The sequence below is a fragment of the Phoca vitulina genome, unplaced genomic scaffold (genome assembly GCF_004348235.1).
Source record: "Phoca vitulina isolate PV1807 unplaced genomic scaffold, GSC_HSeal_1.0 scaffold80, whole genome shotgun sequence".
NCBI classification, from domain to species: Eukaryota; Metazoa; Chordata; class Mammalia; order Carnivora; family Phocidae; genus Phoca; species Phoca vitulina.
In genome coordinates, this window is record NW_022589783.1 from 392,817 (window position 1) to 411,788 (window position 18,972).

The 18,972-nt window shown below is 43.3% G+C and overlaps 1 protein-coding gene across 7 annotated transcripts in view; it reads left to right on the forward strand.

The window, feature by feature from the left end:
- The first annotated feature begins 460 nt into the window (after positions 1 to 460).
- The window catches only part of ESYT2 (extended synaptotagmin 2), an 81,278-nt gene continuing 62,766 nt past the window's right edge, over positions 461 to 18,972 (forward strand). For all 7 annotated transcript variants that reach the window (XM_032394405.1, XM_032394406.1, XM_032394407.1 and 4 more), the window contains exon 1: positions 461 to 861. In XM_032394405.1, the coding sequence (XP_032250296.1) occupies positions 550 to 861 (312 nt within the window). In that variant the 5' untranslated portion in view covers positions 461 to 549. The remainder of the gene's footprint in view (positions 862 to 18,972) is intronic.

Genomic DNA, 18,972 nt, shown 5'->3' on the forward strand with positions numbered 1-18,972 from the left:
TACCCCGCCCTGCGGATGCGTAAGGAAGTCAGGCCCGCTCACGCAGCGAAGGTACGTGCCCTAGACGCAGGGCCGCGCCCGACCGTCGCGGTGGCGCGCCCCGCCCCGCCTACCCCACGTGACGACGCGCCGGTCCGCCTTAGCGGCGCCGCGCACGCTGTCTTCCCTGTCGGCCCCACCCGCCCCCGCTATGAGGTAGCAGTCCGGCCCCGCCCACCCACCGTGAATACGTGGCTCGGGTCCAGGGCCGCGCCGGGCCGCCTGAGTGGCGCCCCACCCCGCGCGATGACGTTCGCGCCGATCCCGCGCTTACTCCCGCCTCGAGTGGTGTCCGCACGATGGCGTCACCCATCAGCCCCCGCCCGCCCCGCGTCCTGAACCAGGCCCAGGGCCGCGCCCGGCCGCCGCCCCGCCCACCCTGCGTGCTCACGTCGCACGCCGCTCGCGGGCGGAAGCGCGGGCGGGCCCTAGCGCCGGCGCGGTCCCTTCAGAGGGGTGCTGGTGCGCGGGCTGAGACTCCGCGGCCGGGTCGGACGCGAGCGCTGCGCGATGAGCGGCGCGGAGGACCGTGGCCCCGGGGCCGACGCTGCCCCTGCCGAGCCCCCGGGCGCAGTGCTGAGCGTGGATGTCGCGGGGCTGCTGGCGCAGCTGGCGCGCAGTTTCGCGCTGCTGCTGCCGGTGTACGCCCTCGGCTACCTGGGCCTGAGCTTCAGCTGGGTGCTGCTGGCGCTCGGGCTGCTCGTGTGGTGCCGGAGGAGCCGCGGCCTCAAGGCGACCCGCCTGTGCCGCGCACTGGCGCTGCTGGAGGACGAGGAGCGCGCCGTGCGCCTGGGGGTGCGCGCCTGCGACCTGCCGGCCTGGGTGAGTGCGGGCTCCCCGCCCGGGCCGGGGGCCGACCAGGACCCCGCCCCCACCCCGCCCGGGCCCGTAGTCCGCCCCGCCGTCAGTTTCCGCGGGCACCGTGCGGGGTGTCCGGAGCGCCGCCGGGCTCTCCGCGCCCTCACCTGTCAGGTGTCCCCGCGGCTAGGGCCGCGCCCATCCCCCTGTCCCGGTCCGCAGACTCCCCCACACCCTCCCCGGGAAGGGCGCCTTCCCTGCCCCCGCCGCAGGCCCGCGCGGAGCCGCACAGGTGAGGGGCGCGCTGCGCGCTGGGGCTTGGGCTCCGCAGCCCGAGCCGGGGCTTTTCCTCTGGGCGCGCTGGCCGTGACTCGCGCCTCTGGAATGTGCTCTGGGAGGCGGCGCGGCGGCGGCGGGCTCTGCTCGCAGCGCCACAGCCGCCCGGTGCCGCCGGCCCTGCCCAGGCCTGGAGACCGTCGGCGCTCGCTCGTGTTCCTGGGGAGAGGGAGCGGGCGGGCTTTCCCTCTGACAGCCGGTGGGGGGAGAAGTTGGAGCTGCCTCCTCCGCGGGCTCTGTCGGCTCTGCGTTGTGTCTGGCACAACTGAGCAAGGAGGGTCCCCAGGAGGTCTGATGGCAACATTCGTATAGGGTGAACTGATCCAGTGCGAATTTGGGAGGACGGTGTCGGAACTCTTTAGAAGAGTTGCACGGACAGCAGGAGTCATGATATCGATTATTTTATTTTTACCGCAGGCAGTTGTCTGCATAATTTGTTTCTGCAGCGAGGAAATGAATGCAGTTGGTTTCCTCCTCTTTTTCTCCTCACTCCCTAGTTCTTTCCTAACCAGGAGTTGCTGTCACAGCTTCAGACTACAGGAAATAGTGCCCATTTTAAGATAAATGATGTTCCCATTAGGCTTGCTGTAAACTTGGTATGAAAATGGCCAGCCAGTGAGTTTCCCAAGCGTCATTTTCTCTTAGAGGAGAAAAGGGCTTGGAGAGTGATCGCAGTTTCCAGTCATAAGACACTTGTGAAGTCAGGCGTGGGGTGTAGGGCACAGGAGGCAAACAAACAGAGGTTGGGACGCGGGGGTACCCAAGGCCAACAGGAACCTGATGGTGCTACCTTGTGATGGCAAATACCCGTCTGTTACTTTCGTCATAAAACCAGTGAATTACTCCGTCTAGAAGTGTGCGTGCAACAGTAGAAGCAGACTTGTATAGGAAGAGTTAGGATTTCTGTATTAGTAGTACTTTGACTTTTACTGTACAGACTTTGGTTTTGGGAGTTCTGAACTTTGGGGTGGTATCTTGCTGTGAATAAGGTAGATTTGTACATGTTTTCATGGTGTGTCATTGACAGCTATGATTCATCGCAGGGTGGAAGCATAGGAAAACATGAACCAATGTGGTCCTCACTTCCTAACCCCACTTGTGGATATGTTCCTGACAGTTTTTATCTGTAAATAACAATTTATGCTGGGTATGGAAAACGAGATAATATTACGACGTTGAGAAAAAATATATATCGTTTTGAATTAAGGCTACTAGGATATGAAAAATGGTTCTTACTTAACCATGTGATAGTTCTATAAGAACTTGGTCCTGTAGCTTTTATATAAACCATATTATTATCCATTCTTCACTCTTTTTTCCCCGTAAATAGGGAAAAGACCTGACAGGTTTGGGTTGATGGATTGAGGACTGGCCTTTTGTCGTACCAATGTCTCTCTATCTTGTCTGTGTTAATTGGGACCTGTCAAATTAGACCATGGGTGAAGGAATATTCTTGAGTTTTTATAGAAATGAACAAGGACAATTTTCCACTGCTATTTTTATTTATTTGAAATATTAGAAGTTGGTATGGTGAAGTCTGCCCCTTTCCTACCTTTACAACTGCCAATAAATGCTGATTCTATGGCTGCAAATAAGTAGAGACCCAAATCTGTCATATACAGCACTTCTTTTTTTTTTTTTTAATTTTTTTTTTTTTAAAGATTTTATTTATTTATTTGACAGAGAGAGACACAGCAAGAGAGGGAACACAAGCAGGGAGAGTGGAAGAGGGAGAAGCAGGCTTCCCGCTGAGCAGGGAGCCCGATGTGGGGCTCGATCCCAGGACCCTGGGATCATGACCTGAGCCGAAGGCACACGCTTAACGACTGAGCCACCCAGGCGCCCCATATACAGCACTTCTTAACTGTTTTGACAGTTGGTCTTTTATTACTCTCATACTTTGATGATTAAGATTTAAAGCAGTCAGCTTCCTTATTAGGCTGTTCTGTATTCTTATGTACAAGCTTTTCTTCAGGGAGAGTGTTCTTCCCATAGTTCTTCTGGAAGTCCAGGAGATTTTATCTCTAGCCAAAATTGAATATGTATAGGTGGAGAACCAAATGAACAAGAGAAAAGAATACACTTCGGTCTCATGTGAAGGAAGGGCAAATATTTGTTTTTATTCTTAGTGTTAATCATTGACTTACACTTTAATAAAACTTGGTGTAGACTTGTAACAAAATAGTTCATGTAGCTAAATCAGGAACCATGGTTTAGTTATTTTAAACTGTGGTTACAACTTTAGCACTTATATCCTAGAGGGATTATGGGCTTTGAGATGTTTAGAGACCTGCTCAGGGATGTGAAGGGGATGTGGATGCTGCTTTTGTTTTTTAGTTATACCAGCGCTGCTGCTGCTGTAATTCGAAAAGGAAGAGGGCTGTAAACGTTGCATTGCTGAGTTACGTAGTCTAAATGCTTCGTCATAAAGCATCATGTCTTTTAGTTTAAAAACTAAGTGGATTTAGAGTTAGGATATATGCATTCATCAACTTGTATACTCTGGTTTTAATAATACTTCTGTTTTAGATTAACATTAGTCTCACTTCACATTTCAAAACAGGAGACTATGGAGCTGGGACTGAACTATAAATAAATATATGAATTAGAAATAAATTAATGTTATAGTAAATATATTTATATAATATAGCTTTCGATTCTGCGAAGAACCAGTTATGAAAAACTGACTAGTAATGCAGTGTTCTTGTTAGGCCTAGTGAATCTTTCATCTTTTCTGTAGGTTTTCATGATCTCTACATTGGTCACAACATTTAACTTAGAATAATATCACAGACATTGTGAATATGCTAAAAACCATTGAATTGTACATTTTAAATGAGCAAACTGTATGGTATGTGCATTATATCTCAATGGTGCTATTTAAAAGTATTATGGACATTGAATTTCTTTTAAAAATAAATGAAAAGGGTAGTTACAATACATAGAAAACCATACATATGTCCTTGCTTATGGAATTCTAGCTAAAACTGTTACAACTTTTTTAATTTTATTAAGCTTTTTATTTTAATTCCAGTATAGTTAATATACAGTGTTATATTATTCAGTGTACAATAGAGTATAATAATGCTACAACTTTTAAAAATTATTGTTCCAACTTAAATTTTAAGGCATTTACGTTTTAGGGAATATTTAATGAAAAGTGTGGGCTTATGAATGAAAACTAGCACGATAAATATTTTTACCTTAATCCTAATGTTACTGTAAACATTGATAACATAATGGCTAGACAAATTCAAATAGATAGAAATCATGCTTCAAAGATACAAACAGCTTACATGTGTATTTTTCTGTGAGTTATTAGAAACTCTTTCCTTTGATTCAAGGTATTGACACATAATTATGTATGTTTAAGAAATTTAGGGTATAGATTGGTTTGTTTTATATTAGATTCATTTTATCATAGCATGATTTTTGAATGTATTGTCTTTTTTTATGTTTTTTCTAATCTTATTTAAATTCAGTTAACATATAGTATATCATTAGTTTCAGATTCTTTTGGTCTTTTGCATTTTATTATGTTTTGTTAAGTCATTATCTGTTTTGGTTTCCATGACACAATGCTGCCCAGATGAATTTTCTTTCTCCACTTAAAGATCTGAGGACCTACTATATGCAGAAGTAGAAGAGGTCATCCTGCCTTCGTGTGTGTGCCATCTTTTAGGTAGATATAAGACAGGATGTGATGGCCCCAGTGCCATGGTGGTCAGAACAGAGGATGGGAGGTGGTTAGTGGTGAGGGGATGCATATAGACACATTTATGGACTTTAAGAATAGAAGGACATGGCATTATACTCTATGGGGACAGTAGGATAAACATGCAGGAGCAGGAAATCAGGCATATCCTGTGGTGGGACCATCATAGCCCACCTGGACTGTCTCCTTCAGGAGGGAGCTGTATGGAAGGTGATGAATTGAGGCTCAGGGATGAGGAGTAGATGTAGTCCATCCAGCTAGGGCCCGAGTTCTCCGGGCAGCTCTCCCAATTCACAGGGATCCTGTACTGAGCATAAATATAAATACTACTGTTAAGACTCACAGTGTTTTGGCATGGGAGGAAGGGGAGATAGTGATGGATTCAGAATTAAACTTCTGAAATCAGAAAGTGGAAGCGCCTGTGCAGTGGAGTAGAGTTCTTCTTCCTTCAGCTGCCAAAAAAACAAGCCAAGATTATTGCTGGATTGTTGCTTTGTACCGTGGAGGTAGCTGGAAGTACCCGCCCACCTTCCCTCAAATAGACCATTCTCTTTCACTCTTAATAATCTTTTTGTGCTTAAATACTGAGTCACCTTGTGTTCTTTTGGAGTTGGGTGGGGCACAGTTCTTACATAAGTAGTATCAGTGGTTTCTTTTGTGTGGAGCCATTTTTCCATTAAACATGTTTTATTTGAGAGTTTTCTTGTGATCTTTCTCTGTGTCATTGACTTTTCTTCATGTTTTTTTTTTATTATTTTTTTCAATATATTTTTTTAATATTTATTTATTTGAGAGAGAGAGAATGAGAGAGAGCACATGAGAGGGGTTAGGGTCAGAGGGAGAAGCAGAATCCCTGCCGAGCAGGGAGCCCGATGCGGGACTCGATCCAGGGACTCGAGGATCACGACCTGAGCCGAAGGCAGCCGCTCAACCAACTGAGCCACCCAGGCGCCCCTTCATGTATTTTTCTTAACTGTCACAAAAGTCCCTACTTTTTTTTTAAGGAAACCATTTATTTTTTTAATTTTTCCTAGAGTAGATCACATTTTAAGAAAGTAGCTCGACTTATATGTAGGGATTAGAAGTGAGCCTTTATGGATTCATCTATTTACTCAACCCACATTTATTAGCATTTGCTATGTTTCAGGTCTCCTGCTAGGTGCTAGAGATGAAGGTGTATAAGATAAGGCCTTAAAAACTCAAGAATTTACTAGCTGAGGGGCGCCTGGGTGGCTCAGTCGTTAAGCGTCTGCCTTCGGCTCAGGTCATGATCCCAGGGTGCTGGGATCGAGCCCCGCTGTTGGGCTCCTTGCTCAGCGGGAAGCCTGCTTCTCCCTCTCCCACTCCCCCTGCGGTGTTCCCTCTCTTGTTGTCTCTCTCTCTGTCAAAAAAAAAAAAAAAAAGTTCATCATTCCAAACCACCCATAATAGTAGTTGGTGGAAAATTACAACAACCTTGAATGGAATTGTTACTGTGAATTTTTCTATTTGTGATGAACAATACTAAAAATCATTTGTTCAGGAAAGTGTGGTTTAGAATTTAAGTTTTCTTGACGCTTAACTACGTATGGAGAAAGGAAAGGCAGACCTTTCTTATTTCTTAGGTCTTTCTGTTGGTGAAGTGGTATGTATATTCATTTTCTTAAAAATTATGCCATTTAGAGCATTTTGTACATTTACTAAGGTAACATCTAGAGTCTTTAAATTGATCAATTTTAAAACAAAGATTTTATTGATGAGGATTAAAACTTTATTCTAGACTTTGTTGATCTAGCTATGGATAGATGTCCAGTTTTATGCTCTGCTGTCTTTGCCTGCTTTGTGAAAGGCAGTTTTAGGATTACTCATGGTGAACATCTCTGTGACCCACAGTTCAGCACCTATCGGATTACAGCAGGGTATGCAGATGAGGAAAGTATCAGTGCAAAATAACAGCACATCTTGAGTGCACCCATGTGTCGGGAGTGCTCTCCTGGTGACTATATACATACAGGAATTGGTGACAGCCACAGCAGCAGCAGATGTGAAAATACTAACCTGACAGTTCACACTACACTTTCCTTTTTATTTTTTGCAAAATTGTCATTGAAGTTGAATTTGAAGTTCTTTTGTTTACTCACTGAAGTTCCTCTTACCTATTTTTAATGAACACACAGTTGTGTTTTTATTTCCCCCAAAACACATAATCTTTCCATTATGAGAAGAATGCAACTTTGTTGTAGGATATTTCAAGCTTTGGAGAAGAGTACTATGAGGAAAAAGTCACCTGCATCCAGCTAACTAAAAAGTGATGACCATTATTAACTTTTTGACGATTTTCTGAATCTTTAATGCATATGGATATACGTGTGTGTGTGTGGTATCCTCCTTCATTAAGCATTACATGGTGGACATATGTCATTATTCAGGAATATGACTTTGGTTATTGCAATATTACCTATTTTATAGGGCTGCTGTGTTTTATATAAATGATGTCTGATAGATTTCAAAAACAAGATTGTTAGATATTATATGGTGAGAAAGATAAAAGTAGAGTTTGAGATATAGTTAATATTGTGCTCTTTTCAAGTTATGAAAGATTATTTGTTTGAGCTATATATCAGATCTGTTCCAGGATACATGAACTATTTTTGAACTCATGAGAGTAGCATGATAATTTTATAGACAAAAATTTCACTTTGGAGGGCAGTGTTTCTTTTCGTATGGTGTTGATGTTCAAATGCACAGTTGATTCATCCAGATCCCCTCTTAGGTAAATAACCTTGAGAAGGAGAGCATTCCCTGCACAAGGAGTCACAACTGTAAGTAGCTTTCCTTCCTCTGCTGTGTGGGGACATTGAAGTTTGTTAACAGGAGGAGTGTTTTAAACTGAAGTTGTGGCTTCATGTAGCAGTGTTGTAATGGTCACTTGGAGATTGCTGAGAAGACTCGCTGGATCGTCACTGACTTTGTGTTACTGTCACCTGGCAGCCCTAGGTCGCTGAGTGGTGTGTGCCGCGAGCAGATGAGTGGGCTGCCCTCCTGGCACCAGGCCCGCCCGTGATGGCACTGCTGCTTAGGTGCACACTCAAGGCGCAGGCTCTGGATCTGATAGCGTGAGTTCCTGTTCAGGCCCAATCCCTCCCTAACTCTGCACTTGGGCAGGTCCCTTACACCCTTTAGACCCTCATTCTCATCATTAGGTAAGCACTGAAATGAGCCATGAAATGAACATGGTGTGGTTATGAGGCTGGAATGAGGAAAGGCCAAGGGACGTGCTGGGCCTGGGAGGGCAGTGGCAGCCAGTGGTGCCCTTGAGTTAGTGATCTTAGTGGTTCATGCTCCCTTTCAGTTGCCCTGGTGTTGCTGCCAGTTTCCTGCTGCCTGAGTCATTTCTCTTACCCCCCCTCACCTCTCCTCCCCCACTTCAACTAAAGGAGGGCAGATGAGACCTGGGGTTTCTCTGTTTCTGTTTCACTGTGGTTTGTTTTGTTGCTAAGTTTATCTACCTTAATGCTTTGTTACTGTTAACATTCGAAAGTACTACTTACAATTTCTCTCTTTTCTCTGTATATCCCTAAAATGATAGCCGAGGAACCTATGTTATTAACCCTCACCCTTGCTGCTGCTTCCTTAAATGCTACCCTGAGGACATGGTTAATTTTCCCTGTTCTGCTTGAAGCAGCTGGCCTGATGCCCTAGATAACCATAGTTACATTCCGACAGTATCATGTTGTAAATTTTTTTCATTCTAACACTCATTCCTCTTGTGAAATTTAAATAAGTGTTGGTTAATGACTAAAGTGGGGATTTGAAAATCCACTCCTATTTCTGGGTCAGCTGTAATAGTTTAAAACTTAACCTGTATTATCTGTGGAGTCGTTTCCTTCTGTTTGCATCGAGGGGTGATATGTTTTAGGTTTCCCCAAAATAAGGTAGAACGCTACAAGAGAAATCCGGTGATGTGGGCAGAGAACATTGTCCAACTTGCTTCATGCCGTAAATACTGCACTGGGGTACAAGTTACCCCCTGGTACTGGTTTTTAGTCAACGGTGCTCACATTGTGAGACACCAACATCAGATTGCTACAATTACTGATCTGAGCAATACTCTTATTTTCTATTTTCTTACTAAACTTTGCTTACATATTTGTTAAAGCATTTAGTTAAATCTGCTTTGTCCTGTACTTGTGTGTAGGATTGGAAGTTTGAAACAAGGACTTTCAATATCCATTTTAACGTCTAGCAGAACGCATTTATATACAGTTTACTCAGTAAACCTAGTGAATTTTTGGAACAGTGAACTACGAATTGCTTGTTTTATTAGGACTTCCTACACCCAGTTGTGAATTGTCATGTAATGCCCATGTTGCCATTATTGTACATATTTGAGGGGAACTGTCTACTGGGTTCGTTAATTTATTTCACTCATGCCATAAATATTTAAATGCTTAGCAAGTGAATACATAAGATCTGTTAATACTTTCTAAATTAATGTCTGAGTACTGGGTTTCTAAAAGCAAAAGCCCAAGTGTAATTCAAATCATAAATGACAATATAATTTCTAGTTACTTTTTCACATGCATAAAGATCTTGAAATCTACCCAGTACCTAATACAAAGTGTTGATTTTATGTGATAGCTTGAGTCAGCTTGTGGTTTTACAATGGTGGAAATAAAGGAGTGAACGTTGCTATGCTCATGAAGTAGTTTAAAAGGAATTACCTATAGATTGTAATTTCATAGTGAATGGAGCTAGAGGGGAAAGGTTACAGCCGGTCTTTGCTTGCTGCCTGCCCTGGGACCACTGTAACAAAATACTGCAAACTTGGTGGTTTAAGACAACACAGATTTATTTTTCACAAGTCTGGAGGCCAAATGTCTAAAACCAGTTCCTGTGGGTTGAAACCAAAGGGTCAGCAGGTCTGTGCTCCCTCCGGAGGCCTTTCCCAGCTTTTAGAGCTGCATTCCTGAGCTCCTGGCCCCCTCGCTGTCTTCAAAGCCAGTAGCTGTTTCCGTCATCACGTTCCTTTCTGTTTTCTATTTCAGATCTCCATAGGCTCCCTCTCAAAGGGATGCTGTGATTGCATTATGGTCCACCTGGATTATCCAGGGTAATCTTCCAAACTCAAGATTCCTAATTTGTCATGTCTGAAAGTCCTTTTCTGCTATATAAGGCAGCATTCACAGGTTCTAGGGATTAGGACATAAATATCTTTTGGGGAGCCATTACTGAGCTGCTCTATGTCTTGAGATACTCGGGAGCCAGGATGGCTAAAAAATGGTAATTATGGCTCAGCCATATTTCATCAGTTCTGAAAGACACTCCCACCCCCACCCCCCACTTCATATCTGTGGACTCAGATTCATGTCACAACCATGTGTCATTGTTGAGTTAGCATGCTCTTTCCTTCTTGGTGGCACAGAGAGTAATGGTCTGTTTTAAAATTGATCTCATCTTGTATTCAACACTGTGGCTGTTCCCCTTTCCCTCTGTGGCCCTAGTGCCTGGGAATTATGTGTGGTGTTGAAGAGCTGGAATAAGCAGAAACAAATGGGAGAAAGAGGAGCTGAGCCTTTGGAAGAAGGGCGGCCTACAGGTGGCAATGTTTTTGCATTGTAGGTGAGGAGATAAGCACATGAAGAAGGGCCTTGCAGTGTGTAAATGTAGGAGTTTGGGCTTGATCTAATAGACATTAGGGAAGCATCAAAACATTTAAAAGAGTGGTGTGTCCCAGGTTTAAAAAGGGCACATACTGGGTGATATATGAAAGTGTTGAATTACTGTATTGTACTCCTGAAATTTAATATAACACTGCATGTTAACTGATTGGAATTAAAAACTTTTAAAAATAGTAAAAATAAATAAAAATAAAAAGGGCATATATAACAAGATAAATTTTGGAGTAATAGACAGACCGAGGGGACAAAGACTGTGGCCAGTCTGAGCATAAGGAAGGAAGGAATGCCTCAATCTCATGGAATCACATTGGGAAGGAAGGAAGAAAAGAGAGGAGATGGAAAAGTGAAAGATGACTCTGGGTTACTTGCCTGGGCTCCTGGGTAAGGAAATGATGATGCCATATACCAAATAGGATACATAGCAGCAGTTTGGAGGCCTAGGGATAAGGATGGGAGTTAAGCCTAGGGGAGTTCCAAGAGGTATTGTCCAGACAGCAGCCAGTGACAGACATCAGTATGTGTTCAGTTCACAGGTGATGGGTGGCTGAAATCATGCTTGAAGTGGGAGATGGAGAAAGGGTATGCAGGTAGAATAACAAGAGCTGGTGGCCTACCGCAGACCCTTTGTGTTTCTGGAGGAAATCAGGGGACGGGAATAAGGAAAATGGTTAATGCATTTAGTGCGTACTGTGTGCTTACTTACTCTCTACATAGAACTCATTTAACCCCCACAGACGTGTCACCCTCTTTTTACAGATGAGGAACCTGACAGCATGCTCGCTCTTGAGAGGTTCTGTGACTTGCCTTTAGTCCCAGAATTGGAAGTGACGGGCTGGGAAGTCTGCTGTCTGTCGTGCCATTGTTTCTCTGTTCTCCACTTCTCTTGATGGTAGTGAAGAAGGCACTGGGGATTAGACATCGTCTTATCTAGTTGATAATTTCCGCTTTTCAGAGGAGCGGGCTGAGGCCCTCGGGTTCAGCAGGTACCCACAGGCACACCAGCGCCAGAGGCGGTGCTGGGGTGAGGTCAGGCGTCGCTCCGTGCCCCGAGGGCCGGGCCCGCGTGGCAGCTGGAGGGCTGGAGGGGCATTGCTGCCGCACTAACAAAGGGCCATCTCGGTGGCCAAACAGATCTTCAGTTTACACAGCCTCCGCGTTCTCCGTTCGTACGCTCGGGGTGACAGCTGCACGGTGGCGTGGATTTCAGGGGTTTCTGATCTATGTATTTGGTACTAGTAATAGAAATGTTCTTTCTTGGCCTTTGTTTCCTCCTTACATTTCCAAGTTTTTGTATGGCATCATTTTCCTCCAGCCTGAAGAACTCACTTCAATGTTTCTTTTAGTGCAGGTCAGCCAGCAATGAATTTTCTGTTTGTGTTTGTTTATAGAAAAAAATGAGCAAATAATACAGAATTCTTGTATTCCAACCTACAGACAATTTCTTATATTATTAACATATTGCATTAGTGTGGCGTATTTGTTACAGTTATTGAAAAGTGTTGATTCATTTAGCTGAAGTCCACAGGAGTCTCTCCTTATTTTTTTAATTTTTTATTTTTTTTGAAAGATTTTATTTTATTTGAGAGAGAGAGCAAGTGAGAGAGAGAGCACGAGCATGGGGAGGGGTGGAGGGAGAGAGAGAAGCAGACTCCCCACCAAGCAGAGAGCCCAGTGGGGGACTCGATCCCAGGACCCTGGCATCATGACCTGAGCCGAAGGCAGACGCTTAACTGACTGAGCCACCCAGGCGCCCTTTTATTTTTTAAAAAAGCTTTATTTATTTTGAGAGAGAGCATGTGCACGTGAGTGGGAAGGAGGAGAGAGAGGGACAAGCAGACTCCCCACTGAGTGCAGAGCCAGATGCCAGGCTCAATCCCAGGACCCTGAGATCACAACCCCAGCCGAATCCAAGAGTCGGACGCTCAACCTACTGAGCCACCAAGGCACCCCAAGAGTCTCTCTTTATTTTGTAGAATAGTAACACTGCCCTAAAAATCCCCCTATTCTCTCCCTCTCTCAAACCCCTGGGTGGTTACTGATCTTTTTACTGTCCATAATTTTGCCTTCAGAATGTCAGGTACTTGGAATTATGTAGTATGTGGCCTTTTCAGATTGGTTTCTTTAACTGTAGCAATATGCATCTAAGGTTCCTCATTTTTCCTGGCTTGATAGTTCATACCTTTCTTTGATTTTTATTGCAATAAGATTCAAATAACAGGGGCGCCTGGGTGGCTCAGTCGTTGAGCGTCTGCCTTCGGCTCAGGTCATGATCCCGGGGTCCTGGGATCGAGCCCCGCATTGGGCTCCCTGCTCCGCGGGAAGCCTGCTTCTCCCTCTCCCACTCCCCCTGCTTGTGTTCCCTCTCTTGCTCTCTCTCTCTCTGTCAAATAAATAAATAAAATCTTTAAAAAAAAAAAAAGAAAGAAAGATTCAAATAACAAAATTAACTTTTAAAAAATGTACAATTCATCATCATTTAGCTCCTTCACAGTGTTGTGCAACTATCACTTCTCTCTAGTTCCAAAACATTTTCATCACCCCAGAAGAAACTCTGTGCCTATTAGCAGTCCCTCCCCACTTCACCGTCCCCCTGCCCATGTAGTCACTAATCGGCTTTCTGTCTCTGTGATTTTCCTGAATATTTCATGTAAATGGGATCATATTATATGTGACCTTTTGTGTCTGGCTTATTTCACTTTGCATAATATTTTCAAGATTTTACCCTGCAGTATACATCATTTCTTTTTTTTTTTTTTTTTTAATTTTATTTATTTATTTATTAGAGAGCGAGCGAGAGAGAAACAGCATGAGAGGGGGGAGGGTCAGAGGGAGAAGCAGACTCCCCGCTGAGCAGGGAGCCCGATGCGGGACTCGATCCAGGGACTCCAGGATCATGACCTGAGCCGAAGGCAGTCGCTCAACCGACTGAGCCACCCAGGCGCCCTACATCATTTCTTTTTATGGTGACTAATATCCCGTTATATGGATATACCACAGTCTGTTTATCCATTCATTTATGTATCGTTCCATCCATTGATGAACATTTTGGTTGTTTCTTTTGACTATTGTGAATAGTGCTGTGAACATTTGTGTACAAATTTTTATTTGAATACCTGTTTTCAATTTGGGGGGGTTTTATACCTAGATGTGGAATTGCTGGGTTTAACTTTTTGAGGAACTGCCAAACTGTTCTCCACAATAGTGGGACTCTTTTACATTCTCACCAACAATGTGAAAAAGGTCCAAATCCTCTACATGCCTGCCAACACTTGTTATGTTTTTAATCTTTATTCAACTTTTAACCATCACCAGTGGGCACTAACAAAGCTTTTTTTTTTTTTAAGTGATCTCTATGCCCAACGTGGGGCTCAACCTCAAGACCCCAAAATCAAGAGTCACTTGCTCCACTGACTGAGCCAGCCAGATACCCTGAACACTTGTTATTTTTTGTCTTTTTGATTATAGCCATCCTGGTGGATGTGAAGTGGTATCTAATTGTGGGTTTATTTGCACTTACATAATAACTAATATCACCTTCACATAATTATGTGCATTTCTTCCCATCTCCCCATTTAATGAGTTTTGGGGTTTTTGGGGGGTTATTTCGTAGCTTTAAATTGGCTGTGGTGGGAATATTTATATCCCAGACTTGGCAATCTCAAAACTGGTTGTAAATTTGTACCAGCATATCACTGCTCTGAATTATGTTCCCCTCCTCCAGAGAGGGTTCACCCTGTCCTCTATGGCAGAATGAGAACAGATCACCTTAATCTAGTAAGGTTCTGAGTTAGCCCTAGAGTTGCAGGGAAAAGCTCTATCTAGTCTGGTCTCACCCACTTTAAGGCATAGCCCTCCAAATGTAACTGAAGACATGCAGTGTTAACTAAATCCCTCTTCAGTCAATCTCAGGGTCCAGGTTATGCTTTCTCAGTACAAGGAACCTGCCAAAAGCTCTATTTTTCCTATTAGAGGCTAGTTCCTTGTCCTGAGTAGCTTAAGAATTTGGCAAATACCTCAAGGATAAAATTGTAAGAGTAAGTTCACTTCCCTCCCCCAAGGATCTTGGACCCTGGAGTCCTGTTGCTAAGCTGACCCCAACTCCCAGTTCTTGTCTCTCTGATCTTGTGAGATTTCCATTAATTCTATGGCTTCTCTGCTTCTTAGCCACTTCCTCAACCTTTTATACCACACACCTGGGGGAAAACAGCTTCAGAATGTCACTTCACCACTGTACTGCCCCCTCCCCCGCGTGAGAGGGTGAGCACGTGAGAATGAGCGTGTTTCATCTGGCGTCTCTGATTGTTCTCAGCAGAATTGGTCTGTTGCAAGGTTCTCCTATCCTCATAGCTTGAAGCCAATGTTATTTTTAGGGAAAACAGACTTGTGAACTCCTAGTATATTGCCCTGTGAAGGGTAGAAGAAAAAGTATTTTCTTTTGTTGACTGTTCGATTTGGTAGGGGGATGGGAAGGTAGATTCAGGAGAAAGAGATTAGGTGTCAAGTTTTATTTTATAATTTTATTTCAAAATGTTTCCCTAGGTAAATATCTTACATTTATGTGGGTTTAATGGTACTTTTTTCCCCCAAGGTTTTATTTAAATTCCAGTTAGTTAACATACAATGTAATATTAGTATCATGTGTAGAATTTAGTGATTCAGCACTTCATACACCAACCAGTGCCCTCTTTAATCCCCATCACCTGTTTAACCCATGCCCCTACCCACCTCCCCTCTGATAACCATTGGTTCTCTATAGTTAGGAGTCTGTTTCTTGGTTTTCCTCTCTTCACCCCACCCCCTGCCATGTTCATTTGTTTTGTTTCTTAAATTCCACATGAGTGAAATCATACAGTTTTGTTTTTCTCTGATGGACTTCACTTCACAGAATGCTCTCTGGCTCCATCCACATCATTGCAAATGGCAAGGTTTCATCCTTTTTTATGGCTGAGTAATATTCCAGAATATATATATATATATATATATATATATATATACACACACACCATATCTTTCTCCATTCATTAATGGATGGACACTTGGACTCTTTCCATAATTTGCCTATTGTTTATAATGCTGCTATAATCATCAGGGGCCTGTATCCCTTTGAATTACTATTTTGTATCCTTTGGGTAAATACCCAGTAGTGCAATTGCTTGATCATAGGTAGTTCTGTTTTTAACTTTGAGGAACCTCCATACTGTTTTCCAGAGTGGCTGCACAAATTTGTAGTCCCACCAACAGTGTAGGAGGGTTCCCCTTTCTCCACATCCCTGCCAACACCTGTTGTCTCCTGTGTTGTTGATTTCAGTCATTCTGACAGGTGCGAGGTGATAGCTCATTGTAGTTTTGATTTGTGTTTCCCTCGTGATGTGATGTTGAGCATCTTTTCATGTGTCTGTTGGCCATCTGAATGTCTTCTTTGGAGAAATATCTATTCGTGTCTTCTGCCCATTTTTTAACTGGATTATTTGTTTTTTGGGTGTTGAGTTTTATAAGTTCTTTATATATTTTGGATACTACATGGTACTTTTAAAATTTTTTTTAAGTAGGCTCCATGCCCAATGTGGAGCTTGAACTCATGACCCTGAGATCAAGAGTCGCATGCTGTACCGACTGAGCCAGCCAGGCTCCCCAACGTGGTACTTTTTTTTTTTTTTTTTTTAATGAAAATACTGTTACTATTACTGTTAGCACCGGGTGTGAGGCGACTTGTAAATTTTAAGCAGTAGAGCTTGAAGTAAACAGATACAGAAAAATTCCAGTTTGGACTTCACTTATTTTACCTGTGAAATGGTACCTGACAAGTTTGGTAAACTTGGGAAGTACCTGTTAAACATGACCATTTTAATGAATTTATGTTTTTATGAGTCACGAGCACTGTTTCATTCATTTTATATTTTATAACTTCAGGAGAAGGACAGGCTGAAGACACTGGGAATGTGAATTAAAAGAAGAGAAAAATGGATTTTAAAACTTTCACAAGGGTCCCATTTGTGTGTAAGGAGGGGCAGGAAATCTGGCTGCCCCACAGAATAGTTTGGGCAGCACTGCCCCTGGGGAGCTTGCCTGGTGTATGCTCTGGATGTGGAGTCAGGGTCAGAGGCCAGTCCTCCGTGGACCCCAGCTCCGTGGCTGCTGGCCAGCATCAACCTAATGGGGCTCAGATCCTTTACCTGCAAATTGGTGAAGTGCAGTGATTGATCTCTCAGGTCCGTGCAAGCTCTTAATAATAAACAAAAACTGAGCCAGGAGCAAGGGATGGGAGTGGAAGAGTAAAGGGTTGAGGCAGTGAAGGGGTGGGGTGAGGGAGTGAGGGACTTCTTCACTAACCATTAGGCCAGGTGCCCTTTAAGGGCAAATAGATCACTAATGTGTCCTTGTTTGTTGACTAATCCACTAACAAGGAGCTCTCAATCAGGCTACTTATTTATCTCTAGGCCTCTGGAGTTACTTATTTGGTTCTGATATTATTTTGGGAAATATCAGAATAAAATAAATGAAGTGTGGTAACACAGTGTGTATTTCAGGGAATGGTATATTTGTTTCCCTTTTATTTTTTAATATCTATGTTTGAGATATAATCCACATACCATACAATTCAGCCACTTAAAATGTACAATTCATAGTTTTTCAGTATAGCACAGCACTGTGGAACCATCACCAATATCTAATTTTAGAATGATTCTGTCCTCTGGTAAACTCCATACCACAGGGCACCCGATGGTTCAGTCAGTTGAGCATCTCCCTTCAGCTCAGATCATGCTCTCAGGATCTTGGGATCAAGCCCCGCATCAGGCTTCCTGCTCAGTGGGGAGTCTGCTTTTCCCTCTCCCTCTGCCCTTCCCACCTGCTTGTTTCTCTCTCTCTCAAATAAATAAATAAAGTCTTTAAAAGAAAAAAAAAAACTCCATGCCCACTAACACTCACTCCCCATACCCTCCACATTTCTCATGCTAGCCCTAGGCAACCACTGATCCATTTTCTGTCTCTATAGACTTACCTGTTCTGGACAGCCCATGTATATAGAATCAGACAGTATGTGGTTTTTGTGACTTTGACTACCTGTGTGATACAGAGGTAGATAGATGATAGAAAACGAGAGAGGTGATAGGTGATTGATAAGTGGTAGATACCATATTCACCTCCTGGTTTTGAGGGTGCACTGTAGTTGGGTAAGATACACCCATTGGGGAAACTGGGTGAAGTGCACATAGAGCCTTTCGGTGCTTTTTGCAATGCCTGTAATTATTTCAAAAGAAAAGAATAGAAATTCTTGAAGGTGATCATGGGACCTAGTTATTGTTTCTGTATTTAGTTACACATATATAGTGAATAAACTAGTGATCTAATTATCTTTTTTGTATGTAGTGATGCACTTACAGTGAATAAGCTAGTGGGTTTTCTAGGGAGAATTGGAAAGGGTCCAAGATTTGATCAAGAGATGTAAAAAAAAAATTTTTTAAGATTTTATTTAAGAGAGAAGGAGAGATAGTACAAGCCGGGAGGAGAGAGAGAAGCAGGTTCCCTGCTGAGCAAGGAGCCTAATGCAGGGCTCGATCCCAGGGTCCTGGGATCATGACCTGAGCCGAAGGCAGGCGACTGAGCTACCCAGGCGCTCCAAGAGATGTGCAAAAATTTTTGTGACTTTTTCCCCCTGAGATTCCCTGTTATTAAGTCTCTTGTATGGAAAAGAAAGAATGATAGAGTGAGCCATGATATTTCTCCCTGGGATATCAATATAACAACAAAACTGAGGGTTTGGGTTTTTTGGTTTTTGGTTTTAGGTATTTCTGTATTGCATGATCACATGTTGATGACAAACAGGTCAAGTGGGGGATGTATCAGAATCTTGGTTTCAAACATCCAGTAAAAATATTATATTTAGGAAAAAAGTCCTAATGTTTTCAAGTGCCTGATTATCTATTGTTCTTCATTACACACCAATAAAGGAATAAAAAGATTAAACAGGTAGATTGTGGGTTTGTAAATGTCTTTGACTTCATTCTCATAACGCTTCAAATATATACTGTCTGTGAAAGAGAATAAAATTAAGCTCTTAGAAATATGTAAACCTATTTCTTGAAAATGAAAAATTCATAGTAAAATTCCAAACATGAGGTGACTTCTGAGCCTGTGTAGATGTTTGGTATTCCCGTCAGTTCTGTCCTGCAGGGGATCTTAACCCTGACTTCACGGTGTCCTGTGGTGTTTGCTGCTGCTGCTGCTGCACCTTCTTCAGCAGGAGGACAAAGCTGAATTGATTCCACTTGCTATGTAGAACATGTGCGATTAAGTCAGTGCTACATTATGTATCTATCTTCTGGTCCATTTCAGTCAAAACATAAGCATATGAATTTGAATAGTAGCATTTGATTTGAATTTAAGGCCAAAAACAACCAGAATGTCTTAAATGTTTTAGTGAAC